At 34.5% G+C, this 22,097-nt stretch overlaps 1 protein-coding gene across 3 annotated transcripts in view; it reads right to left on the reverse strand.

Annotated features, from left to right (window-relative positions):
- Nucleotides 1-157: 157 nt before the first annotated feature.
- The window catches only part of gpm6aa (glycoprotein M6Aa), a 40,986-nt gene continuing 19,046 nt past the window's right edge, over nucleotides 158-22,097 (reverse strand). For 2 of the 3 annotated variants that reach the window (XM_058797897.1, XM_058797896.1), the window contains exons 2-8: nucleotides 16,459-16,548; nucleotides 7,828-8,020; nucleotides 6,761-6,917; nucleotides 6,295-6,448; nucleotides 5,452-5,528; nucleotides 5,252-5,317; nucleotides 158-3,247 (exon numbers count right to left, since the gene is read on the reverse strand). In XM_058797897.1, coding sequence (XP_058653880.1) covers nucleotides 3,095-3,247; nucleotides 5,252-5,317; nucleotides 5,452-5,528; nucleotides 6,295-6,448; nucleotides 6,761-6,917; nucleotides 7,828-8,020; nucleotides 16,459-16,495 — 837 coding nt within the window. In that variant the 5' untranslated portion in view covers nucleotides 16,496-16,548 and the 3' untranslated portion in view covers nucleotides 158-3,094. The remainder of the gene's footprint in view (nucleotides 3,248-5,251; nucleotides 5,318-5,451; nucleotides 5,529-6,294; nucleotides 6,449-6,760; nucleotides 6,918-7,827; nucleotides 8,021-16,458; nucleotides 16,549-22,097) is intronic. The other variant, XM_058797898.1, reaches the window with a different exon arrangement.

Genomic DNA, 22,097 nt, shown 5'->3' on the forward strand with positions numbered 1-22,097 from the left:
AGAGAGATGTCCTTTTGTAGCCTGCCTCCATGTGGTTTAACTTTAAGTGAAAATAACAGCTGAATAAAAAAATACCTTTCAAAAGTTTGAGGTCAGTAAGATTTTTTTCAATAATTTTATTCAGAAATGATGCATTAAATTAGATGACACTGAAGACTGGATTTATGGCTGCTAAAAATTTAATTTTGCCAACACAGAAATAAATTACATTTTAAAATAAATACAGAAAACAGTTCTTTTAAATTTTAATAATATTTCACAATATTACTGTATTTTTCATCGAGTAATTGCAGCCTTGGTGAGCTTCTGAACTTCAGTATCCTAAATATTTGATAATGTTAGGCCTAATGGTAGTACATACCACTGAAACTTTTTTCTGCTACTTTGTTGAATAACAAAGTAAGTTCATGAAAATACATATCTAAAGCTTTAGTCATATATAAACACACAGTAATGTGAAACATGTCATATACAACCAGTTGAAAATACTGTTTTCTAAATTTACAAATTACTTTGTGTATCCCCTTTAGTCATAAGTAAATTCAATTAATTCAATAAACTTACCACATAAAAGTAAACCAGCAAAACATTTTTAGAATGTGTGTGAAGTGAATAACTCCAACATGATACACAGATTGTTAAGAACAACAACAACCGTATTTATTAACAAGTACACCAGTGTAGTTTATTTATGCAAGCAATTTGTCCCTACAGATCAGAAAAGCCACTGTCAAGCGGTTGGCACATTTATGTACAAAACAAATTAATGGTACAGCTTGCTACTAAGCATTCTTTAGTGAGAGTACAAAAAGACTAGTATACGAGAGAGTGAGCCAGAGTAATAGAGAGAGAGAGAGAGAGAGAGAGAGAGGGAGAGAGAGAGAGAGGTGAGGGTTCAGAGAAAGATTTAAGTTAGGGGCTCAACAAGCAGTAGTAATTGAAAGATGAGAGGAGGACTCAGAGGAGTTAGAGAGATCACCACAAAGTAAACAGGCACAAATCAAACACTACCATCGAAGAGTAGGAGTTTCAGCGCAATGTATTCAGCATAGGATTCAAATTACTGCACATTATGAGGAAGGGGATGACCCAGCAAGACAGTCGCATATAACAAACTCATAAAAAGATGAAAACTGTTTTTCTTGTTTTTTTTTCTTTTTGATTTTTTCCATTATTATTATTATCATCATTATTATTTTTTTGATCCAGTAAAAACGATTACCATTGAATGCATGACCATGCCACAAATAACACTTAGGTTCACAGTCTTTACCTAACATTACAGGGGTGTGACTTCGCAGCCAGAACCCCAATGCACTTACACCGAGAAAGAGCTCACAAAATGGTCAAATAAGTGCACGAAACTAGCTCTTAGAAACACTGACAGAACATGATTTGCCAGGCATTAAAAGAATGAGAAGACATTCCCATCGTCCAATATAATAATGACTTGTTAGCAAGACAACGAGTAACTGTCATCGAGATAATAGCATAAGCTCTTTAAATATTTGTTTTCGTCGTGATAATTCCCCTTTGGAAAGAAAAGGCCCACCCCAATAGTGATCTGACACAAAACATTACCGCGTCGCCTGGTTTTTGCTTCTCCTCCGTCTTTTTTCTTGGGTTTTTAGAAGAACGCCCTCCCTCCGCCCACCCTTATCCTGTCATGGAATGTGTTTTTCAATCTAATACGAATTCACCTGAAGTTTAAGTGCTAACGTACAGTACATACATTTACAGAATGACTATGTACAAAAGCTAAAAATCAAAAACGTTAAATAAAAACCCTGTCGGCTTAACTGTGTCTAGATCTATTCAAGTAGGAAAATAAAAAAGAGGGGGTCAAAACGCTGTAGGCTTGTGCATGTGTCGCTTGCATCCAGTAAAGGGACAGTTGCATTGCTGCTGAAGAGGTAAGATTTAAATTAGTGCTATCAAACGATTAATCGCATCCAAAATAAAAGTTTTTGTTCACATTATATATGTATGTGTAGTGTATATTTATTATGTATATATAAATACACACATACAGTATTTTGAAAATATTTACATGTTTATACATTTATATATTCATATTCGTATATTTTATATTATATATAAATATATTGAATATATAAACAACATATTTTTCTTAAATATAGCCTATACATGCATGCGTTTGTATTTATATATACACATAATAAATATACACAGTATACACACATATATTTTGTAACCAAAAACTTTTATTTTGGATGCGATTAATCGTTTGACAGCACTAAATTAAATGCTTCATGTCCACTTAAAAGTGGTCAGAAAGTTCCTCTCCCTCTCAGAGAAGTTACAACGCCACCTACTGGCATGATGCGGTCTGAAAACTAGACTGGCACAGCAAGCAAATAATAACCATTTTGTCATTTTGTAATCATCTTGATAAGCTATGCAATGACATCTGTAGAAAAATAATAAATAAACACTTTATGGTACATCTGTTATATCTTAATTTTATTTTTTGTCTTTTCTGTCTCAGTTTTTGAGTTTTCTTTTACCAAAATAATGCAGAATGAACAAGCCATCTGCTGGTATCGGGCTTCATACCTTCTGATGATTAAAAAAAAAGAAGGAGAGAGAGGGAGAGAGAGAGAGAAAGAAATAGAGAGAGAGAGAATTATTATTTTTTTTTAGCAAAATTTTTTTTCATGCTTTAAGTCCTTGATAATGAGACCTTATGAGACAGACACACATGAAAAATGTGCTTTTTTTCACCCCAATAACCGACCCTCTACATAAGAATGATTCGTGTATTAATACTAAAATGTGTTTAAAAAGAAAAATATATTTAAAAATTGTAACATGTGGTGGGGAAAAAAAGAACCAGCACAATCTCTTAAAAAAAATGAAATACAATAATGTGAAAAAAACTACAACACTACTGCTAGCACTAATAATAATAATAATAATAATAATAATAACAATAATGTTTGTGCGAGAGGTAATGGGTTGGCCATGGGGTTGGTCATACGACACACCACCTGGACTGCACCAGTGCCAAAACTCCCTTCAACAGGAAGTGAAAGCACTGAGGGTCCTCTCGCCCTCACTGCTGCTTCCTGTCTTATGTGTAGGCATTAAGCCGTTCCTTGGAGCGTGTAGAGTGGATGTCATGCAGCTCCTGCTCCTCCTTGGACTTGCAGTCCTCGTATTTCTGCATTTTACATGCATCCTTCACATAGGCCCAGTTGGCAGACAGCACCATCAGGTAGTGGATCTAAAGCAACACCATATATTATTAAACAGCGGCAATAGAGAGTCAACTAAAACTTTGCATTTATATTATTCTGATACAATCGTTCATATAAAACACACTGAAACTTAGAATTCTTATCAAATTATTATAATTTTTTTAAATACAGATTTATTATTCAAATAGCATTAACAAAGTCAACATTTGAAATTATATTATTTGGCTTTTTTGAAAAACAAATTTAAATAGCTAGATTGAATTTAGAGAAGAACTGACTGTTCTTTAATTATACTGTTACCTTATTATTATTTTGAAAGCAATTACTTTTTAATTTTATTATTGTTTTTAATGCATTTTTTTTTTATTTTGAATTAATGGACTACAGTATGAATTAATTAATATGTTCATCTATTATACAATAAAAAAAAATGCATGTATGCACAACACAAAAGAAATATATATATATATATTCTATTTAAATATAAATGAAATTAGACTTAAATGAAATGAAAATAGACTTCTTTCAATTATTTCAAACTTCTGACCAGTAGTGTATGTGTGTGTGTGTATATATATACATTACAAATTTTGTTAATGAATTTAGAATAAGAAAGAAAGATCTGCAAGTTGACAGCAGACTGTGATGACGCATGTTTGTCACTCTAAAATTAGCAGTGACACCAGCAGGAGGCACCATTGTAAAGAAGCCAGACTCCTCTCATACGTGTGCTGGCAGCCTGCCTTGCTTAGGAGGAAATTCTACAGTCTAATTCAAATATGCAAAATACCTTGATGAAGGCCCTAGTTTGTAATATGCAACCTAGCAAAGGTTTTACATGTGTGAACAAAAATGATGTATAATGGGTTATCTCACACCACATGAAATCAACGTGCATGGAAGAATAAGCAGCTGTAGTCTTGATTTGATCTACATGATATACATATAAAAAATAGGTTACGAGTGAATTATTGTATTGCACAAGAGCACACCATATATTGTTTACTTCAGTGCATCATTATGCAAATCAGATTGACGTTATGCAAGCTCATTTGAATAGGGCCACACCCTGAATTTCTCATCCTCACAAAAGAAAAGCTTGGTTATTATTACCCTACCCAGAGAGCATGAGGACGCATTGTGTTTAACAATCAGTTAAATTTGCTCTTTCCACAGCAGGGGATGGGCAAGCTCTTTCTATAATTTGCTACATCATCCCAGACTAACAACCACATTCTCTTTTTCAGAAAATGGTTCCTCGCAAATTACTGAGTGCTGCTTGCTACAAGCTCTAGGGCCTTTCTTCTCCCAGTTTCCATGACAACAAAACGACATGCCCAGCGTCTCTCCGTGTATGTGAGAGAGAGAGAAAGAGAGAGAGAGGAAGGAAAACGAAAACAGCCACAAAGATAAAAGGAGGATGTTAAATAACAACAAAGAAAAGCCAATAAGAGAGAGCTGACAACGCCCCCAATGCTCAATGTATTTATTTTTTCTCCCAGAATGCCCTTGGAAAGCAGTGACAGTGGTTCATGACTTTATCCAGTTCAGACATAAAGGAGCTGAAGCAGGTGATGTCATTAATTCTGTTGGCATCATCATCACCCAAACGAAACAACGAGGGAAATTCAAATTTGTCACAATTACAATACTATTTTTTTTGCCAGCTTAGGACTTGTTACAACTATTATGTTGAGAGGGAAAAAATAATAGCATAACATAATATAATATAATATAACAATTCCCACAAAGAGAGGGAGCAATTTTCATATTATGTAAAATAATTGCTTTTTATAATATTTACACATTTTGGTATGATGCTTCACCATTAACGTAATCATGATTGCGGTACAGAGTGATTTAAATTTTACTTTATTTTACAATTTACCTACATTTTTTTTTTTGTTTGTTTTTGTTTAATGCAACTTATTTTTCTTTAAAAAATCAGCACTAAACCCATATGTGAAACCTCTTCTCTAAGATGCATTGTCTGAATTAAGTATAATTGTATTTTATTAGTCAAAACTCACCATGGCAATGACTGCCGCTCCAGCCCCGGCCAGCGCACACACAAACAGGTGGAAAGTCATATCCAGCTTTCAGGGGGAAAAAAATATTGAGAGAGAAATGAGCCTTGGATTGCTTTTCACTGTGGAAATGATCTGCACAATCATTTGAAATCATTGGACTTTAGTGTACCTGTCTATACTTCACACAGATGTTTACTCACCTCATTTGATTCACACATTTTGTAGAATTTCTCTGATCCTGCACATACAGTCTTCTCCTCGCCAATGGGCACAACACCTAAAAAAAAGTGTTTTCTTATTCCTTAAGAACAGACTGTGTTTTTAACGGTATATGAGGTTATAGAAATAGATATTACACTTTTAAATGAGTATAACCAGTGTTAGGAAGTAACTAGTACATGTAACAGCATTATGTAATTTAATTACAAAATAAATGTAACTGTAATCCATTACAGTTACTGAGAAAAAACGTGAAGTTAAATTACAGTTACTTATGAAAATGTTAACGATTACAAAGTGGGCTATATCTGAATATTTTCTGCAAAAAGCTAGGATATGTTGAATAATAGTGATAAAAATGCATTCCAGTGCTGGAAATTCAGAGTGATCTTAAAAGTAAAAAGAGGTGATAACGTCTTATTTTGTGGTGGCTCTGCTTTAAAATTAAATGATCTTATCTTAATTCAAGTGATGAAGGATGTCAGACAGTAATCAGTGTTGAGTCCTACTGTAAGGTTAACCCTGCCTGCTTTAAATGTTTAAAAATGATAAACAGTTGGAAACATTCATTAGAAAATTTTGAAAAGAAATCAAATCGGTTACATTACTTTAATAAAGTAACTGAAATAGTTACACTACTTATTACATTTTGAATAGGGTAACTATTACATTTCCAAAGTGACCTTCCCAACACTGTGGATAACTACCAGTAAGAAAGAACAAAATTACAGCAACAAAAACAAATCATCATTGAAACATCTTTCTTTGCACAGTTAACCACACCTAAACATCTGGGACTAAAACCCACAGATTGTAAAACATACCAAACTGGCGCGGGTCAAGACATAAACTTGCTCCCTCCAGAACGGTCGTGTTTTGGCAAATGGTCCAGATGTTGAAATACATGAAGACAGGCAAAGAGGTGAATGCTGTCACACCCAGCCAAGCCAACATGAAGATGTACGTCAGCATGATGAACTGAAGAAAAAGACAGTTTAAGACTAATATCCAAATGTCAAATCAATCACTCAATTAGAAATCCATTGAGAATAAAATAGAAATAAATAAAAGCCAAAATTCCAAGCGTTATAAATTAATTACAATAATTGCAACCACACAATGTATTTCATGTTTCACTTGGCACAAATGAGAGGAGAATAACTTGCTGTACTGTAATCTTTTATAGCCTATAAACGGATGCCATATTTATGTGCGGCAGTTACTCTTAGTGGCTTTGCCGTTGCCCTTTTCTAAATTACAATGCATGAAGCTCCCCCAGTGATTTCTCACCCATGCACTGACGCAGCGTCCACAGGTGGTGATCTTGAAGTCTCCATACAGGTCCTTGATGGCCCCACTTGTAAAGAAGCCTTCGACCATCAGAAGAATGCCATACACGAAGAATGCAGAGGCAATGCCATAGATCACATACTTGATAATGTCAATGCTGTGGGAACGGAGGAAATCAAGCCAATAATTATATGAGTCAGTATACATTCATACATTTTCTAAATTATTTAAATGCACTGCAAAAACGATTTTGGTATCTTCTCTAGCTCTCCAGTAAAACATTTAAAATCCTTAAAAATATTATTTAAATTATTAAAAATACTTATTTAAATTATATATGTATATATATATATATATATATATATATATATATATATATATATATACTGTATATATATATATATATATATATATATATATATATATATATATATATATATATAAAAACATTAACCTTGCTTTAACCATTAACCTCAGTAATTTTGGTTAAATTTAGGGAGGATGAGGTAAGATGAGCCTGTGAGGTAATTACAAACAAAAGTATCATTTTCAGCATATTAAGGTAAAATAATTCACATTACTCGATCCATCTCGGACTCAAGCACTAAAACAGGACTAGTATGTGTTTTTATATTTCCGTTGTGCTGATGGCATGAAAAAGCTCAAAATGATTTAGAAATAGTTTGAAGATGTGTTTATATTAGTATTTAACCCATTCACATGCTCATTTTACTCCTACTTTGTGAATTGTAGGACTAACTCTTACAAACGGTCATTGTTATAAAACCATAATAATTACATAACTTGTATTAATTTACATGCATACACACCAATGTATATAGTAACCATGGGGGTGACTTTTATTTATTTATTTTTTGCAATTTTGCTGCGCTAATAAATCTGGTTTTAAAAGTGTTTTGATATTTTTGCTGCATATAAACAAAAAAAAACACTATATACAAAATGTATATAATTTATATAACATGTATATAATTCGTACTGTATATACTATTTACATAAAAATCTACAGTGAGAAATGAGTGGTTCAATATGCTGCTGCCACTTACATTGTAAACACATCCAGACCATCTCCAGGTCCCCTGATCACCTCAAAGTAGTTCTGGAGGATGGTGACCGTTCCAGAAAGAGCTTCATGTCCACATCCACAGAAGAGCGCCACTCCAGCATACAGCAGGATGGTGGCAATCAAGGATGGATAAGGGATTCCTCCTAGACATTTCAGACAACACTCCATACATCCTGAGAGGAGGAAGAAAACAGAGGTCATGTTATTCATCTGAAAGCTATGGCTGAGGAAAACAAGATGCTTTTTAATCATTAAGATCTTGAAGATGTTTTGTGTGTCTGTGTTTGATCTATTGATCATATTTGGTTTTGTGGTTCAGGTATTTTTTTGCATTTATTAAGTTTAATTTCTGCGGTTTCTGTCATTTAACAGAGCAGTATTCTTGCACAGAAAGCAAAGCTAGTGTAAGTAGTCTTCTGTGCTCTTCTTAACATCTAGCTGCCTGACAAGACTAACAAGTACCCAGACAGTTGGAAGTAAATCCTCAGTCCATTCAGTCTGAGGGTCCAGTGAGGTCCAGTTGATTCTCCCTCTCTCTCTCTCTCTCTCTCTGTGTGTTTGTTACTCTCCAATGATGTGCAAAATTGTCCCCGCGGCAGACTATTTTAAATTCTCCCCTTGGCATCATATATCAGAGTGAATCATAATAGTATGATTCATGAATAGCAAAATGGATAGTAGGATGCGAGTATGGACTTTGACACTTAGTCATCCCGATTAAGTTTTTCCAAATGATTGCTTTCATGTGTTTCATTCCAAAAGTTCATTATTTTAAGTTTAGATTTCACATCTTTGGAACAGATGAGACAAGTGGATTATGTTTAGAAGAAAACAAACTTGCAGTTCAGATTTCTATTTAAGTGTGTGATACTTTTTTTTAATAGCAACTTAGTACTCACTTATTTGTTAAAAATGCACTGTACAAACAGGGCTGTGCCTTTACAGCTCGTACCTCAGATACTCTTCCAAAAAAAAATCTTTTTGGTTTTGAATATCGTTTCTATCGTGCTGAAATCATGCGTCTTAAACCATATTAGTTTAAACTTCTGATATACAGTTTTCTGAGTGCACATATGCAAAGCATGCGCACAGAAAGCAGTTGTCACACGGCATGCGAGAACTAAACTAAGTTCTCTTTCATGTAGTATTGTGCTTAAACTGTCAAATACACACAAGTTTATACACACAAGCCAAAGGCAGAAGAGATTTCATGCTTTTCTTGAACTTTTGCCATGTCGTTAGAACTGGTACACCGTTGTCGCTTGCAAAAACACGATGTCGGTGGAAACATGCAGATTAAGGGGCGATAATATTATAATAAGATCTCCTTTCCACGCCACATCACGCACTTGAACATGGAAAAAGTCAGATTTTCATGATATGTCACCTTTAATTTGACTGTAAAAATACAGTGACAATATTTCAACATTATGAGATGACAATAAAAAATAAAAACATAATTTTAGCCTTAATGACTTAATTTTATAAATAGTCATATTTAAGATTAATATTTAACATATATTTTATATTTCTAAATATATAATTACATTATTTAATAATTAACATTATTTTACTAAAAAGTAATATTAAATCTCTCTCTCTATATATATAGTGGTGTCAACGATTAATCACGATTAATCACATCCAAAATAAAAGTGTGTACTGTGTATATTTATTATGTATATACAAATACAAACACATGCATGAAAATATTTAAGAAAAATATGTAATGTTTATATATTAAATATATTTATATATAATATAAATTATGTGAATATAAATATATATATATATATATATATGTAAATACATGAAAATATTTTCAAAATATATACTGTATGTTTGTGCTTTTATATATACACGTAATAAATATACGCAGTACACAAACATATATTATTTAAACAAAAACTTTTATTTTGGATGCGATTAATCGTTTGACACCACTATATATATATATATATATATATATATATATATATATATATATATATATATATATATATATATATATATATATATATATATATATATATATATATTCAGCATAAATTATAATATAGTTTCTATGTTAGACTTATAAAAACACAGTTAGCATTTATACAGTTAATTAATTAACTGTTTTTTTTACTGTAGCATTTCTACATAATCGTTCCAAACTGCATTTTCTGCAGTGTGGGAAGTTTGGCATTTGCACTTCCAGAGGAAGATTAAACTTTGATTTCAGCTCGCATATGTTCCCACTCAGTTTGTTTGCCAGTCCTTATAAAACAAGTGCAGGAACTTGCATGATTTACACTGTGAAGAGTTACGAGCATGGTTTGGTTGAGGCTACTGCTCCCATTTCAGGCCTTTGAATGTGAATTATTGAATACTGTCAAACACTGCTATGGTAATGATGCTGTAATGAACCTCAGACCTGGATTTACAGTGGCTTTGGCAAGGGATCAACCTGTTGCCATAGAAACTGCTGTGGACTGCAAGGATTGAGAATATAGACAGGATCTGATACTTTGTAGTACTTGATAGATCTATAGGTTTGCAATGTTCATCATATTATTGTCTTAAAATATTGCATTTAAACATTTTTAAAATACAGCATTTACATTTTATTTCAAGTATTACTTAGATGTGTGTTCTTATAATTACAAATAATAAATGTTTATATTCCTGTCATTTTGCATAACAGTATTAGCATTTGCACAATACTGCTTGCCCCTTTGATCCTGTTATGAGATTCTTTGCACTGTTGAAACCACTGCATGACTCCTGGTTGGCTGAGAGTAATCACATGTTCTGAATCTACCACAAATTGCATTACCTTACAATGCAGCCTTATATTCATCACTCAAGGGTGTTAGACCATGAAATGGCATTAGAAATGAATGCAGCTCGCACACTTTGTTAATACAGGGCACTGAATCTCATTTACAATATAAATTCTCACAGTATAGCCTCGCTGGCAAGATTCACAACAGATTACATGCAGACAAAATATTGCAATCCCGTGCTCTTATATAGTGCAGTCAAAGCCAGAAATGGTTTACCATACCAATGCAACTCTCTGTTACGAAAGAAACCAAATTTCAGTCCAAGATGCTAAACTAAACCATTCAAATCAGTCCAAACATTCTTGAAGATTAATGGCTAATGTTCACCAGCCAACTACTGGCTCAAAAGAGACAGCACATTTTCAGAGAAAACATGAACTCCTTTTGTTTTTTATAACAATAATAGCTACGACTTTGCAAGTATTTTGTAATAAATATTATTCTGAATAAGTATATGCATCCAAATGAATGTATTAAATTCATGTTTCTTTATTAGCATCCTTTATTATTGGATAAAATCTTCAGATTCACTGATATGCTTAATGTAACCATCACATACGCAGTTTAGCATTAAAAGTTTGAGGAGCCAGTCTGACATTTCATTAATTAATCTAAACAATTAAACTAAACTAAATTTTCCAGATGAATTTCACATTAATGAGTTCGGCAAAGTTGTTATTGCTTACTAAAACTTTATTTAAAACTTAAAAATATTGTTTTCATTAAACAAAATGTTATTTTATTACACGCACACACAAACACAATTTTTAAATGTTTTATGTTTTCAAGTAATAGATGCGTGTATGCATGTGTGTATTTTTATAAAACTTAATATATAATAATAATATATATTATAATAATAACTATAATAATATTTATAGAACTATATTAATGTATAATATTACTAAAATAACAGTGGCATTTGCATATTGTTTTCAGATGCTAAACCATACTAACAGCATCCTAAACAAAAGCACTATCCCGGAGGGTCCTCTAATAATAAAGCAATCGCTGCTCCCACCCCATCGCCCCCACACCTCCCCCATGTCCCTCAATCACCCCACCCAACCCCAACGCCCATCTGTCAGTCTGACAGCCCCAGTGCCACTCCCGCCTCGCCTCGCCTCGCCCCACCCCACCCCCAACCTCCAATTAATCCCTGTGACTGTGGGGTCACTGCGAACCAGTGGTCACTCTGATATCCAGACACGTTCAGAGGGGAAACGTTCTCACAGGCCTCTCAAAGACTGTGGAACAAAAGGCTGTAGTCCGTAACGCTAATCCGCACCACAGAAAGGAGAGAGAAAGGGAGAGTGAAGGGATAAGAGATTGCGACAGTGGGAGTCAGAGAGACAGGCAGATGGAGAGGAAAACAGATGCAAGTGTTGGTTAACATGTAGTGGAATTATTTTGATAAAAATATTTTTACACTCTCCATTCATAACCAGCTCAATCGGGCCCTCTTCGGCCTTTGTTTTAATAGGATTTGAATAATTTGTCAATTTAAAGTGATTAGCATTTCATTACCCCGAATGCCGTTTTTTTCTGTCCAGATAAAAAGAATTCAAATTCAATTGAACTCAGTCACATCAAGTGGCTACATGAGGGGCACTGTGTGTCTCGATCGTGGGCCCCTCCCTGAAAGAGCGCGGGTTTTCATCACCGCACGTCTACGCCGCGAATCTGCGCATGTTTAATCAACCAGCAGGGTTGCCATGGTGATGGAGGTGCGGGCCGTAAGAATGGGCCGGGCCTGTGCGCGCACCATGACCCACTTACAGCGCCGTGTGTCAACACATTCAGAGGCAAACGGGCTGAATGGGAGACACATTTACAAGGATTACAGGGGGGAAACACAGTCCAGCACCCAGCGCAGCAGGAACGGCCAAGACTACACGACTTCATCCAACCCTGCTGCTGCTGCTAGGGCCGCTAAAGGATTCTCACACTACCTACATCTTCCTCCATACCTTCTCTCTTAAAAATAAAAGTTCTTTACGGTGCCATGAAGAACCTTGAACATCCATGGAACCTTTCAAATGCAGAAAAGGTTCTTTATACTCAAAAAAGGTTCTTTAGATTTTTAATACGTGACCCTGGATCACAAAACCAGTCATACGAGTCAGGTTTTTTTTTTATTAAATTGAGATTTATACATGAATAAATACGGCATTCCACTGATGTATGGTTTATTAGGATAGGGCAATATTTGGCTAAGATACCGAACTATTTGGAAATCTGGAATCTGAGAATGCAAAAATATTAAAAATATTGAGAAAATCGCATTTAAAATTGTCCAAATGAAGTCCTTAGCAATGTATATTACTGATCAAAAAGTTTTTGATATATTTACGGTAGGAAATTTACAAAATATACTTTACTTAATATACTAATGATTTCTGGCATAAAAGAGAAATTAATCATTTTGACCCATACAATGGCTAATTCTATAAATATACCTGTGCTACTTAAGAGTGGTTCTGAGGTCCAGGGTCACAAATGTTTTTCAGATTGTGCACTGAAAGGTTCTTTGGGGAACCAAAAATGGTTCTTCTATGGCATCACTCCAAAAACAACCTTTTGGAGAGTACATTTAAGATTAAGAGTGTAATATGTTGTTTATGTGTATCTGGATCATAAATACACCAGCTGTGAAGAAAATGTCGTACTTGTAAAATATTCTACATTATAAAATATTTCCCAAAGTACCCTGTTAATAAGGATTTTTCACAGGCGTCTTAGTCGTATTTTTGAATTGTATTGCATTGAGTTGTGGTTTAGGTTTGAGGGAAATGTCTGTAAACTTAATGGAAAACTATCTAAAGAACCTGCTTGATGTTGCATTCTCTGTTCTCATGGTCATTTGGCCTGTTGAAAACAATAGGGAGAACAATAGTGCACAGAATTCACTTTCTTTTAATAGCCATGATTCAGTTTTTAAGACAATTTGTGAAATGTCAGTGTCCCTGAGAGGTTTGACTGGAATGTGGGAACAATAGGAGTGTCCAGTTCAGAGGGTTGCCTCTGGATCTCACAAGGTTGTGTATATGAAAAACAGGAAGGAAATGGGATTGCCAGATAACTTGCAAACCCACAAAGGTATAGAATTCAGTTATGCTTTCAGTTCCATTGCAACATCGCAGTTTAAAACAATGTGGTGCTTTACAGATCCATCACACCTCAGAGAAAGGATCAAGACTGAATGGAATATACAAACAAATTCTATTAATCCTAGCATAATGCATCAGCCAATCACAGTTCGCACTGGATATTAATAATGAAACGGGTTTGTTACATGTTGAGCTGCTAAAAATAGTGTAAGAGGCATAACAACATGCAATGGTGTGCATAAAAATAAAAGTGAGTGTGTTTACATGCACAGCACAACAAAATATAAGTAACTATCAAAAATCAACTCAATAAATCTCACTATGCAAGAAAACTTTAACATAACATTGTAATATTGCCCAATGGCTGATGTCAGAACGTAAACAGACATGTGCAGAAGACACGGGCGCATGAACTGGCAGGCAACAAGACACATGTGAGTGTATCAATATTTAGATCGTTACACACGTCAATTACCTCACACTGTATCATTCTATGACAGCACACAATGCTGCAAACTCACTTTATGAGCGTCTCTTATCAGCGGATGATATTACACAGTCAATAGGGACTGATAAAAGCCCATTTAACAGACTGAACTCTGTCAACAGTGGCGATGACAGAAATGTGCAGGAAAAAGCCATAAATAAAAAACGAGGAGTGGGATGGTATCTGTATGCATTAACGGCCTAATGTCCTCTAATCCAATAATCATAAGAGGTAATGAAATGTCCATTCTCCCATGAGGCCGCTTAGTTCCCCACTCCATCTATTGTGCAGCGGTAAGGTCAGCACACCGGTCAATGCACATCTGTGAATACTACAGCTGATTATGAGATTGATGCTTTTCTGTTTTGGAGTTAAAAAAAATATGTGTTGCAGTTATTGTAGCATTAGTAAGTATTATGTGTTAGGTCAAATGGCACTGAATTAGGGAATTTGGCATTATATCTTGTTTTGTTTTGTTTTGAATAAATTGTAAAGTATTCCTGTAGCTCAAACAGAACTGCATGGTGCTAACAATGCCAAGGTAATGGATTAGACTTATAAAAACACAACTTAACTGAATAAAAAAAGTGAACCTTAAATGCAAAGTTGCTTTGCATTTTGGAAAAGGTTTGCCAAATGCATAAATGTAGATGTGGTCACCTAAAATGTTTTTCTTAACAACAACAACAAATAATAATAAAAAATAAAACTAAATAAATAAAACTAAAAAATAAATAAATAAAACAAACAATAACAACAACAACAATAATAACAATTAAATATTTATGGATTTATAAGCTAATTAATGTTCATCAGTCAAAGTTTTAATTAAGTCTCCCTTTTTGGGATTCCCAAATTCCATCAGATCAATTTGGAAATATTACTCAGTACATATGAAAATATTAAAGAAAAAACATATCATATATCTTGCATTTTATCAAGAAGTTCATCAGGTGCACTTTATGGACAATAAGCATTTCCTATAGCCTATATAAAAAATTTAATTAAATATCCAGCTATATGCAAAACAACTTCAAAATATAGACAAAATTAATTAATTAATATTTACAGGCTTTTTGCATTTGTGATTTTGTGACATTAAACAGCCAATCATGGCATCTATTGGTTCAAAAAATCAAATAAACAATAAATACAATAATAAAACACCAAAACACCCCAGCAGGTTGAGCATAAATCAGTGATCTTCTCATATTTCATGTGTTAAATATCACACAAGCCCACTGACAGTCTAAGCACAGCAGACCTGACATGGCTGCTATCATCACACTGCTATAGAAAGGGAGGAGGGGAAAATCGCTGAAATATAAAGAGCCATCATAGATGGAGCGAGAGAAGGAGGAAGAGAGAGTTCCGAAGGCTGGTATTTATATTATTATTCTCTTTCTTTCAGCTCCTCACCACGCAGTCGTTTGCAAATATTTCTCTATAGACCACCAAAGAAGAAAAAAGACATACAGTGATTTCCACCCTGGGCTCGAAACCTCAGCCCCTGCAAATGGTGGTATTATAAATAGCAAGCTCCCTCTCAAACAAAGCAAACAAATGCTCCTGCACACAAATGAAAGAGCAAGCCAAGAAAATGAAAGAGGGGGAAACAATGGCTGAATTAGGACGATTATTTAAATGTCCACTGCATGCAGAAGACGGATCTCCCGTCTGTCTCAGCCTCCCTCAGACAGACTGACAGAAATGCGCGGCAAACAAAGACAGACCCATCAGATTGTTCACACACACACACACACACACACGCTCACACGGGATCCATACACTGCACACACCCCTCTACAATCATTGTCCTATCGAAAATCTAACAATTTGTTTTTTGTTCTGTTTTTTTTTTTTAAGAATAAGCATCATATCTGCTCAGCCATGTTATTTTCATATGTTTCAAAACCTAAAAAAATCATGCATTGCATCACAGTGTTTGCATGAAATACATCAACGGTGAATTCATTAAAAATTTGAATTGAAAATGTCAGAATACACTTCTTCCCACATGGGAAAAAAAAAAAAATAATAACCTGTATTCCGATAGTGTTCATAACCTCGTTTTATAATCCACAAGATCAGAGACAATGAAAAGCAGTGAGAGATTAGGCACAAAGGTAAACAACACACTCGGAAAGATGGATGGGAAAACAATGGAGAAAAAAGCATTCCATTACCCTTCTGGGTCTGTCCCTCATCCATGTCCTCCTCCATGTTGCCTTGTCCTCTGATTTCGGGGGTCTCTACAGCGGTGACCAGTGTTGCGCCTGTGGGTTTAAAGTCCGCTCGTTAAACGCCTTCCCTTGCCTGCTTACCACAATAGAGGCTGAGGCTGGCTCTCAATGCACAAGTCTCTCTCTCTCTCAGACTCTCACTCCCTCCTCCCTCTCTCGCTCCTGCTACTACCCTGTTCCTCACAGAGGAGAGCTGCTGTCAACACCGATTTTTTTCAGTTGACTTCTCTTGTGTGAGGAGGTTGAGTGTGGCATCTCAGCGCAGGCTTGTGCAAACCAGTGAGTGTTAAGACATTCAGAGCTCTATATACTTCTATATATGTGTTTATACAAGATAACACAAGCTCAAGTGTGGGATACAAAAACAACAAATCCACAACCACCCAAAACATGGGGCAGCACACTGGGTGGACAGAGAGAGGTGGGTTTTTAGGGGAGTCAAGCACCAAGCCAGTAAAAGCCTCCTCTTTACACCCCTCCTCTAAAAGAATGGTTAATGCTGGTTACAGCTCTGCTGCATTAAACTCAAGATAAAAAACAAAAAACAAAACAAGAAATAATCAATTTGTGTTCTGTCTCATAATTACCCTATGTAAATGGTATAGTATATTATATATATATATATGTATATATATAAAATCAAAGTATTCAGGAATTATATGTCACCTGATTACAAGTAAGATGTGCATATGCACTGTAAAACATTTCCCTGTAAAAAAACGGTAATCTACTGGCAGCTGTGGTTGCCAGCATGATACCGTAAAAATACGAAGCACTACTGTTTTTAAAATTAACAGCTAAATACCGTTGTTTTTCAGCAACAGTAGACAACTGTAATTTAGCAGCATATAGCTGTTAAATTACAGTTATCTACTGTAGCTGAAAAAAAACGGTATTTAGCTGTTAATTTTAAAAACAGTAGTGCTCCGTATTTTTACGGTATCATGCTGGCAACCACAGCTGCCAGTAGATTAACGTTTTTACAGGAAATGTTTTACAGTGTTTAATTAGATACTAGTCACAACCCAATAATTCAAATTTTAAATGCTATAATAACCCTGCACTTTATATTTATCCATGGTAACAAAAGGAATAAAGCCAAGTTAGGATTTTTTTTTTTTTTATTATGATAAAAATGTAAAAGTATTCAAGTAATATTCAGTGCACATAAAAAAATAAACACCCATCAACATATCAAAATACAAAAATGGCTTACGAAAAAGCAAAAAAACAAACAAAAACAAACAATATATCGAATCAGGCTTCAAACATTACTCCAAAAACAATTGCACTGAAACAAACAAATTATTAAAAATAATAAAATAAACAACATGCTTTAACAAAGCATCAGCATTTTTAATACCTAAATAACTTGGCATAAACAAAGTGCAACTCACCAGGCCAGCACATTTTTCAAAAACCAACCTGCATGGGTGTGGGGTTGTCAACTACATTTTTTTAAATGAAGTCCCACTCAAAGTCCATAAGTCTCTTTAAGAGGTTTGACACTTTGGTGTTGACGGTTATGGTTTTCTTTTGCACCGTTTTCCCAGTTTTTTTGGATGTAACTTTTCCTCTGGCAGCCTTGGTCCCCTTTTCAGGATTTATTCCAACAAAACGTCTAAAAAAATATAAGAAAGGAATATTTTCAGTAAACAATGATTTTAAATGGTATGATTTTGATTATCAAAATTTTGGTAACACTTCAATAAAATTTCATTCGTTAACATGAACTAAGAATGAACAATACTTCTACAGCATGTATTAATCTTAATTATTTTCAACATTTGCATTGTTGTTAAAATCAAAAGGGTGTATATGTTAACATTAGTTAATGCACTGAACTAACATAATCAATGAACTATATTAAATACTAATAACTAGTAACAAATTTATATATTTTTGTTAGTTCATGTTAGTTAATGCATTCACAAATGTTGAGAAATTATATATTATTGTATTGTGTTACTGTGGCCTTCAAAGAAAAAAAAAAGTCACAAGTTTGTGATAAAGTTAAGTAAATGAGATCATTATTTTAGGGGGAACTATATTTTTAAGGGTTAGTTCACTCAAATAAAATTTCTGACATTAATTACTCGCCCGTAAGACCTTTGTTCATCTTCGGAACACAAATTAAGATATTTTTCCTGTCAACATCACATGCATGCATGCATGTCTGCTCAAGTTTTCAGCTTCGGCCAATACTGAGTTGGCATTCGGATGTAAATAAGGAAGCCTGCACTGAATTCACTACGTATGACAACGGTTCATTTTGTTAAATAAAATCTTTATTTTTGTTTTGTTTTTTGGTGCACAAAAAGTTCTTGTCACTTCATAAAATTAAGGTTGAACCACTGCAGTAACGTTGACTATTTTAAACCATGTTTTCAACTACCTTTCTGGAGGTCAAAAGGTGCAATGACATTGCTGCCTATGTGTGGATCAGATACCCTCGGATTTCATCAAAAATATCTACGTTTGTGTCCTGAAGATGAAAGAAGGTCTTACGGGTGTGGAACGGCATGAGGGTGAATCCCTCATGACAGAATTAATGACAGAATTTTTTTTCTTTCAGCTGAACGCAATCAGAGTTATATTATATAATTTTCTGGCTCTTCCCAGCTTTGGAATGGCATTGAGTAGTGTTTTTAAAGCTCCAAAAAGCACATTCATACATCATAAAAGATATCCATACAACTAAATTAGAAAAAAAAAAAAAAAAAAATATTGTAAGAGAAGGGGAGCTACGTCCTACGTCGGGTCAGAGATCACCCTTCTGCCAGAACTCGACTCTCTCATGAACGTGCGTACAGCCGTTGCCAGAAGCCAGTGATTATAGTTTATAAAGCTATAAATACGGATATTTTTCTTACAAAAACACATCACTTCACTTCGGAAAACATTTATTAACCCCCAGGAGTTGTATGGATTATTTTTTATGATGGATGAATACACTTTTTGGGCATCAAAAACTTGATGTGAACAAACTTGAAAAACAAAATGTAATGCCATTACAATGCTGGGAGAAGCCAGGATATTATTTAATATAACTCTGATTGTGTTCGGCTGAGAGAAGAATGTCATATACACCTAAGGTGGCTTGAGGGTGAGTAAATCATGGGATGATAAATTTCATTGTTGGGTGAACTGTTCCATTAAGTCACCATACAAATACTAACATATTAATTAGAAATAAATAATATAAGTGCAAATTTACCTTTGAAGGAATTCCAGTGTGGATGCTGCTTCCTCCTGGTACTGCAGATTAAAGATGTAATACAAAGAGAACAATGCAGCAAGTCCAGTGAGAAAAGTTGGCTGCACACCCTCGCAGATTATTCGGCCTTCCAGGCTGATCATCCACCGTTTCATCCATTGCCCCGGATTTTCACCTAGATCATAAAGGAATGGATAGAACAATGTTTATTCTATGATCTCTAGAAAGTGTAGAAAAGGCAGTGAGAAAATTCTTTCATAACCTGACAACGGCACACAATGTCATGTCTTTGAATGGTAACTGACACTGCTGACCCATAGACAAAAAATGTTATACCGATTTGTAACAACCTGACTGCATGTACAGGATGACAACATCGAACCTTGTTCTAGTCTTTTTTACTTAAAGAGATAGTTTAACCAAAAATTCTGTCATTAATTCCTCACCCTCGTATCGTTCCACAACCATAAGACCTTCGTTCATCTTCAGAACACAAATTAAGATATTTTTGATGAAATCCGAGAGCTCTCAGTCAAAAATATCTTAATTTGTGTTCTGAAGATGAATGAAGGTCTTATGGGTTTGGAATGTCATGAGGGTGAGAAATTAATGACAGAATTTAAATTTTGGGGTGAACTAACCCTTTAATGCCAAGCCAGATTTCGAGATGGGGAAAAAAGGTTAAATACAATAAAGTGTATAGTGATTGTATAGTGATAAAAAAAAAAAAAACTATGAGGTTTCTATAAGTGAACTAAATTCTCAAACCAAGAATCAGACTTGGCTTAGTTGAATAAATATTTTAAATTCAAATCTGGGCTGCGTTTCTCAAAAGCATATTATGCCTAAGTTGATCATAGACACCATTGGTGGCAATGATTATCTAGGTAAGATAAATCTAGGCTTATGATGCTTTTGAGAAACGCAGCCCAGCCCAGTGCAATAAAACATTCAAAGACAGTGGATTCTAGTATAAGGCACATAAATGTAGATCTTCTAATAGTAAAACTTGTGTGAGCCTTGTTTTAGTAAAATAAATTTCAGACATGTCTAATATGATATTCTTACCAAGCAGGATCAAACGAGGAGTCACAGGCAGGTTACCAGTCTTCTCGAGGTCAGCAGAAGTGGCAGACATCTATTGTCAAAGAGAACAATTTATGTAATTTATGTCAAGTTCAAGTTTGCTTGCATTGTATAGGCAAACAGACATAATTTCTTCATTAAAGATTAGCACATGAAATTGGGTGTTTCATAAACTTCACTTGTATGATTGATGCATCGCCGACAAACAGTGTGTGTAGGCTATGTGCAAATCAGCTCACAACTCACGAACAAATGGATTCCTAGCGTAGCCTATACCCGTTCACTAACAGGCTTCTAATTAAAATTACAAAGGCTTCACTTTAGCTTTATAATATTATTTTTAGAAGTACTTGATAAAAAGGTAAAATCGGACGTAGTGGCAAACAACACTGGCAGATACAAAATGACCGGCGCACGTAAAAAGTTATCACACAACAAAAAAACAATCGATTTTGTTCACTCCCACCGAGTCCCACTCATATTTTACGTGAAGTAAAATATCCATTTTTGACGTAAATGAGGGATTTACCTGATGTGATGTCAGTCTGACTCTGAACTCCATCGATCGGTCGGTCGCTCAATCATCCCTCTACCTATAATAGAGTCGTCTGATTTAAATCACAGAAGTGTCATTGGATGTTTAAGATGTAATATTTTTAAGTAATAAGTAATTTAAAGAGAGGCAAATACAATCATAAATAGTTGCAATCTTACCTCATGCAGATAATCCAAAATGCTGTCTTGTTCACGTTGGAAAAAAATATGGTATAATTCTGTTAAATAACGGTGACATGCTGTCGTTGGTCGACCACGCAACCCGAAGTGAACAAGTCTTCCCATAATGCACTGTAAATAACAGCAACTTACTGCTATTACTTGAAAACATCATTTTACTGTTAAATTTCCATGTAAATTTACAGGAATTTTTTACAGTGTGTTTAGCTGTCTAGTTTCAGTTCCTTACTCAAAATAGCATCAGCAGAGTGTGTATGTGTAAAAGAAGAAGTACATGAAGCATATAACTGTAAGGAATTATTATTATTATTATTATATCTGAGGGATAAAAGAACAGGGAGTGAAAGTTGAAATAATGTTAACAAAGGCCAGAGCTTCACTCTGAAGATAACCCTTGCAATATTAGCAAGCTTATTAAAGATATGCGCAAAGTCATTTATCTAACCATGAATACATAAATGTAGCTGTTTTTGAATGTGTCTCATGTGTACATACTCAGCTTCCCTTGGTGAAACATTGCTAAAGCTCACTTTAATGGCATTTC

This window comes from Onychostoma macrolepis, chromosome 14, assembly GCF_012432095.1.
Source record: "Onychostoma macrolepis isolate SWU-2019 chromosome 14, ASM1243209v1, whole genome shotgun sequence".
In the NCBI taxonomy this organism is placed as follows: Eukaryota; Metazoa; Chordata; class Actinopteri; order Cypriniformes; family Cyprinidae; genus Onychostoma; species Onychostoma macrolepis.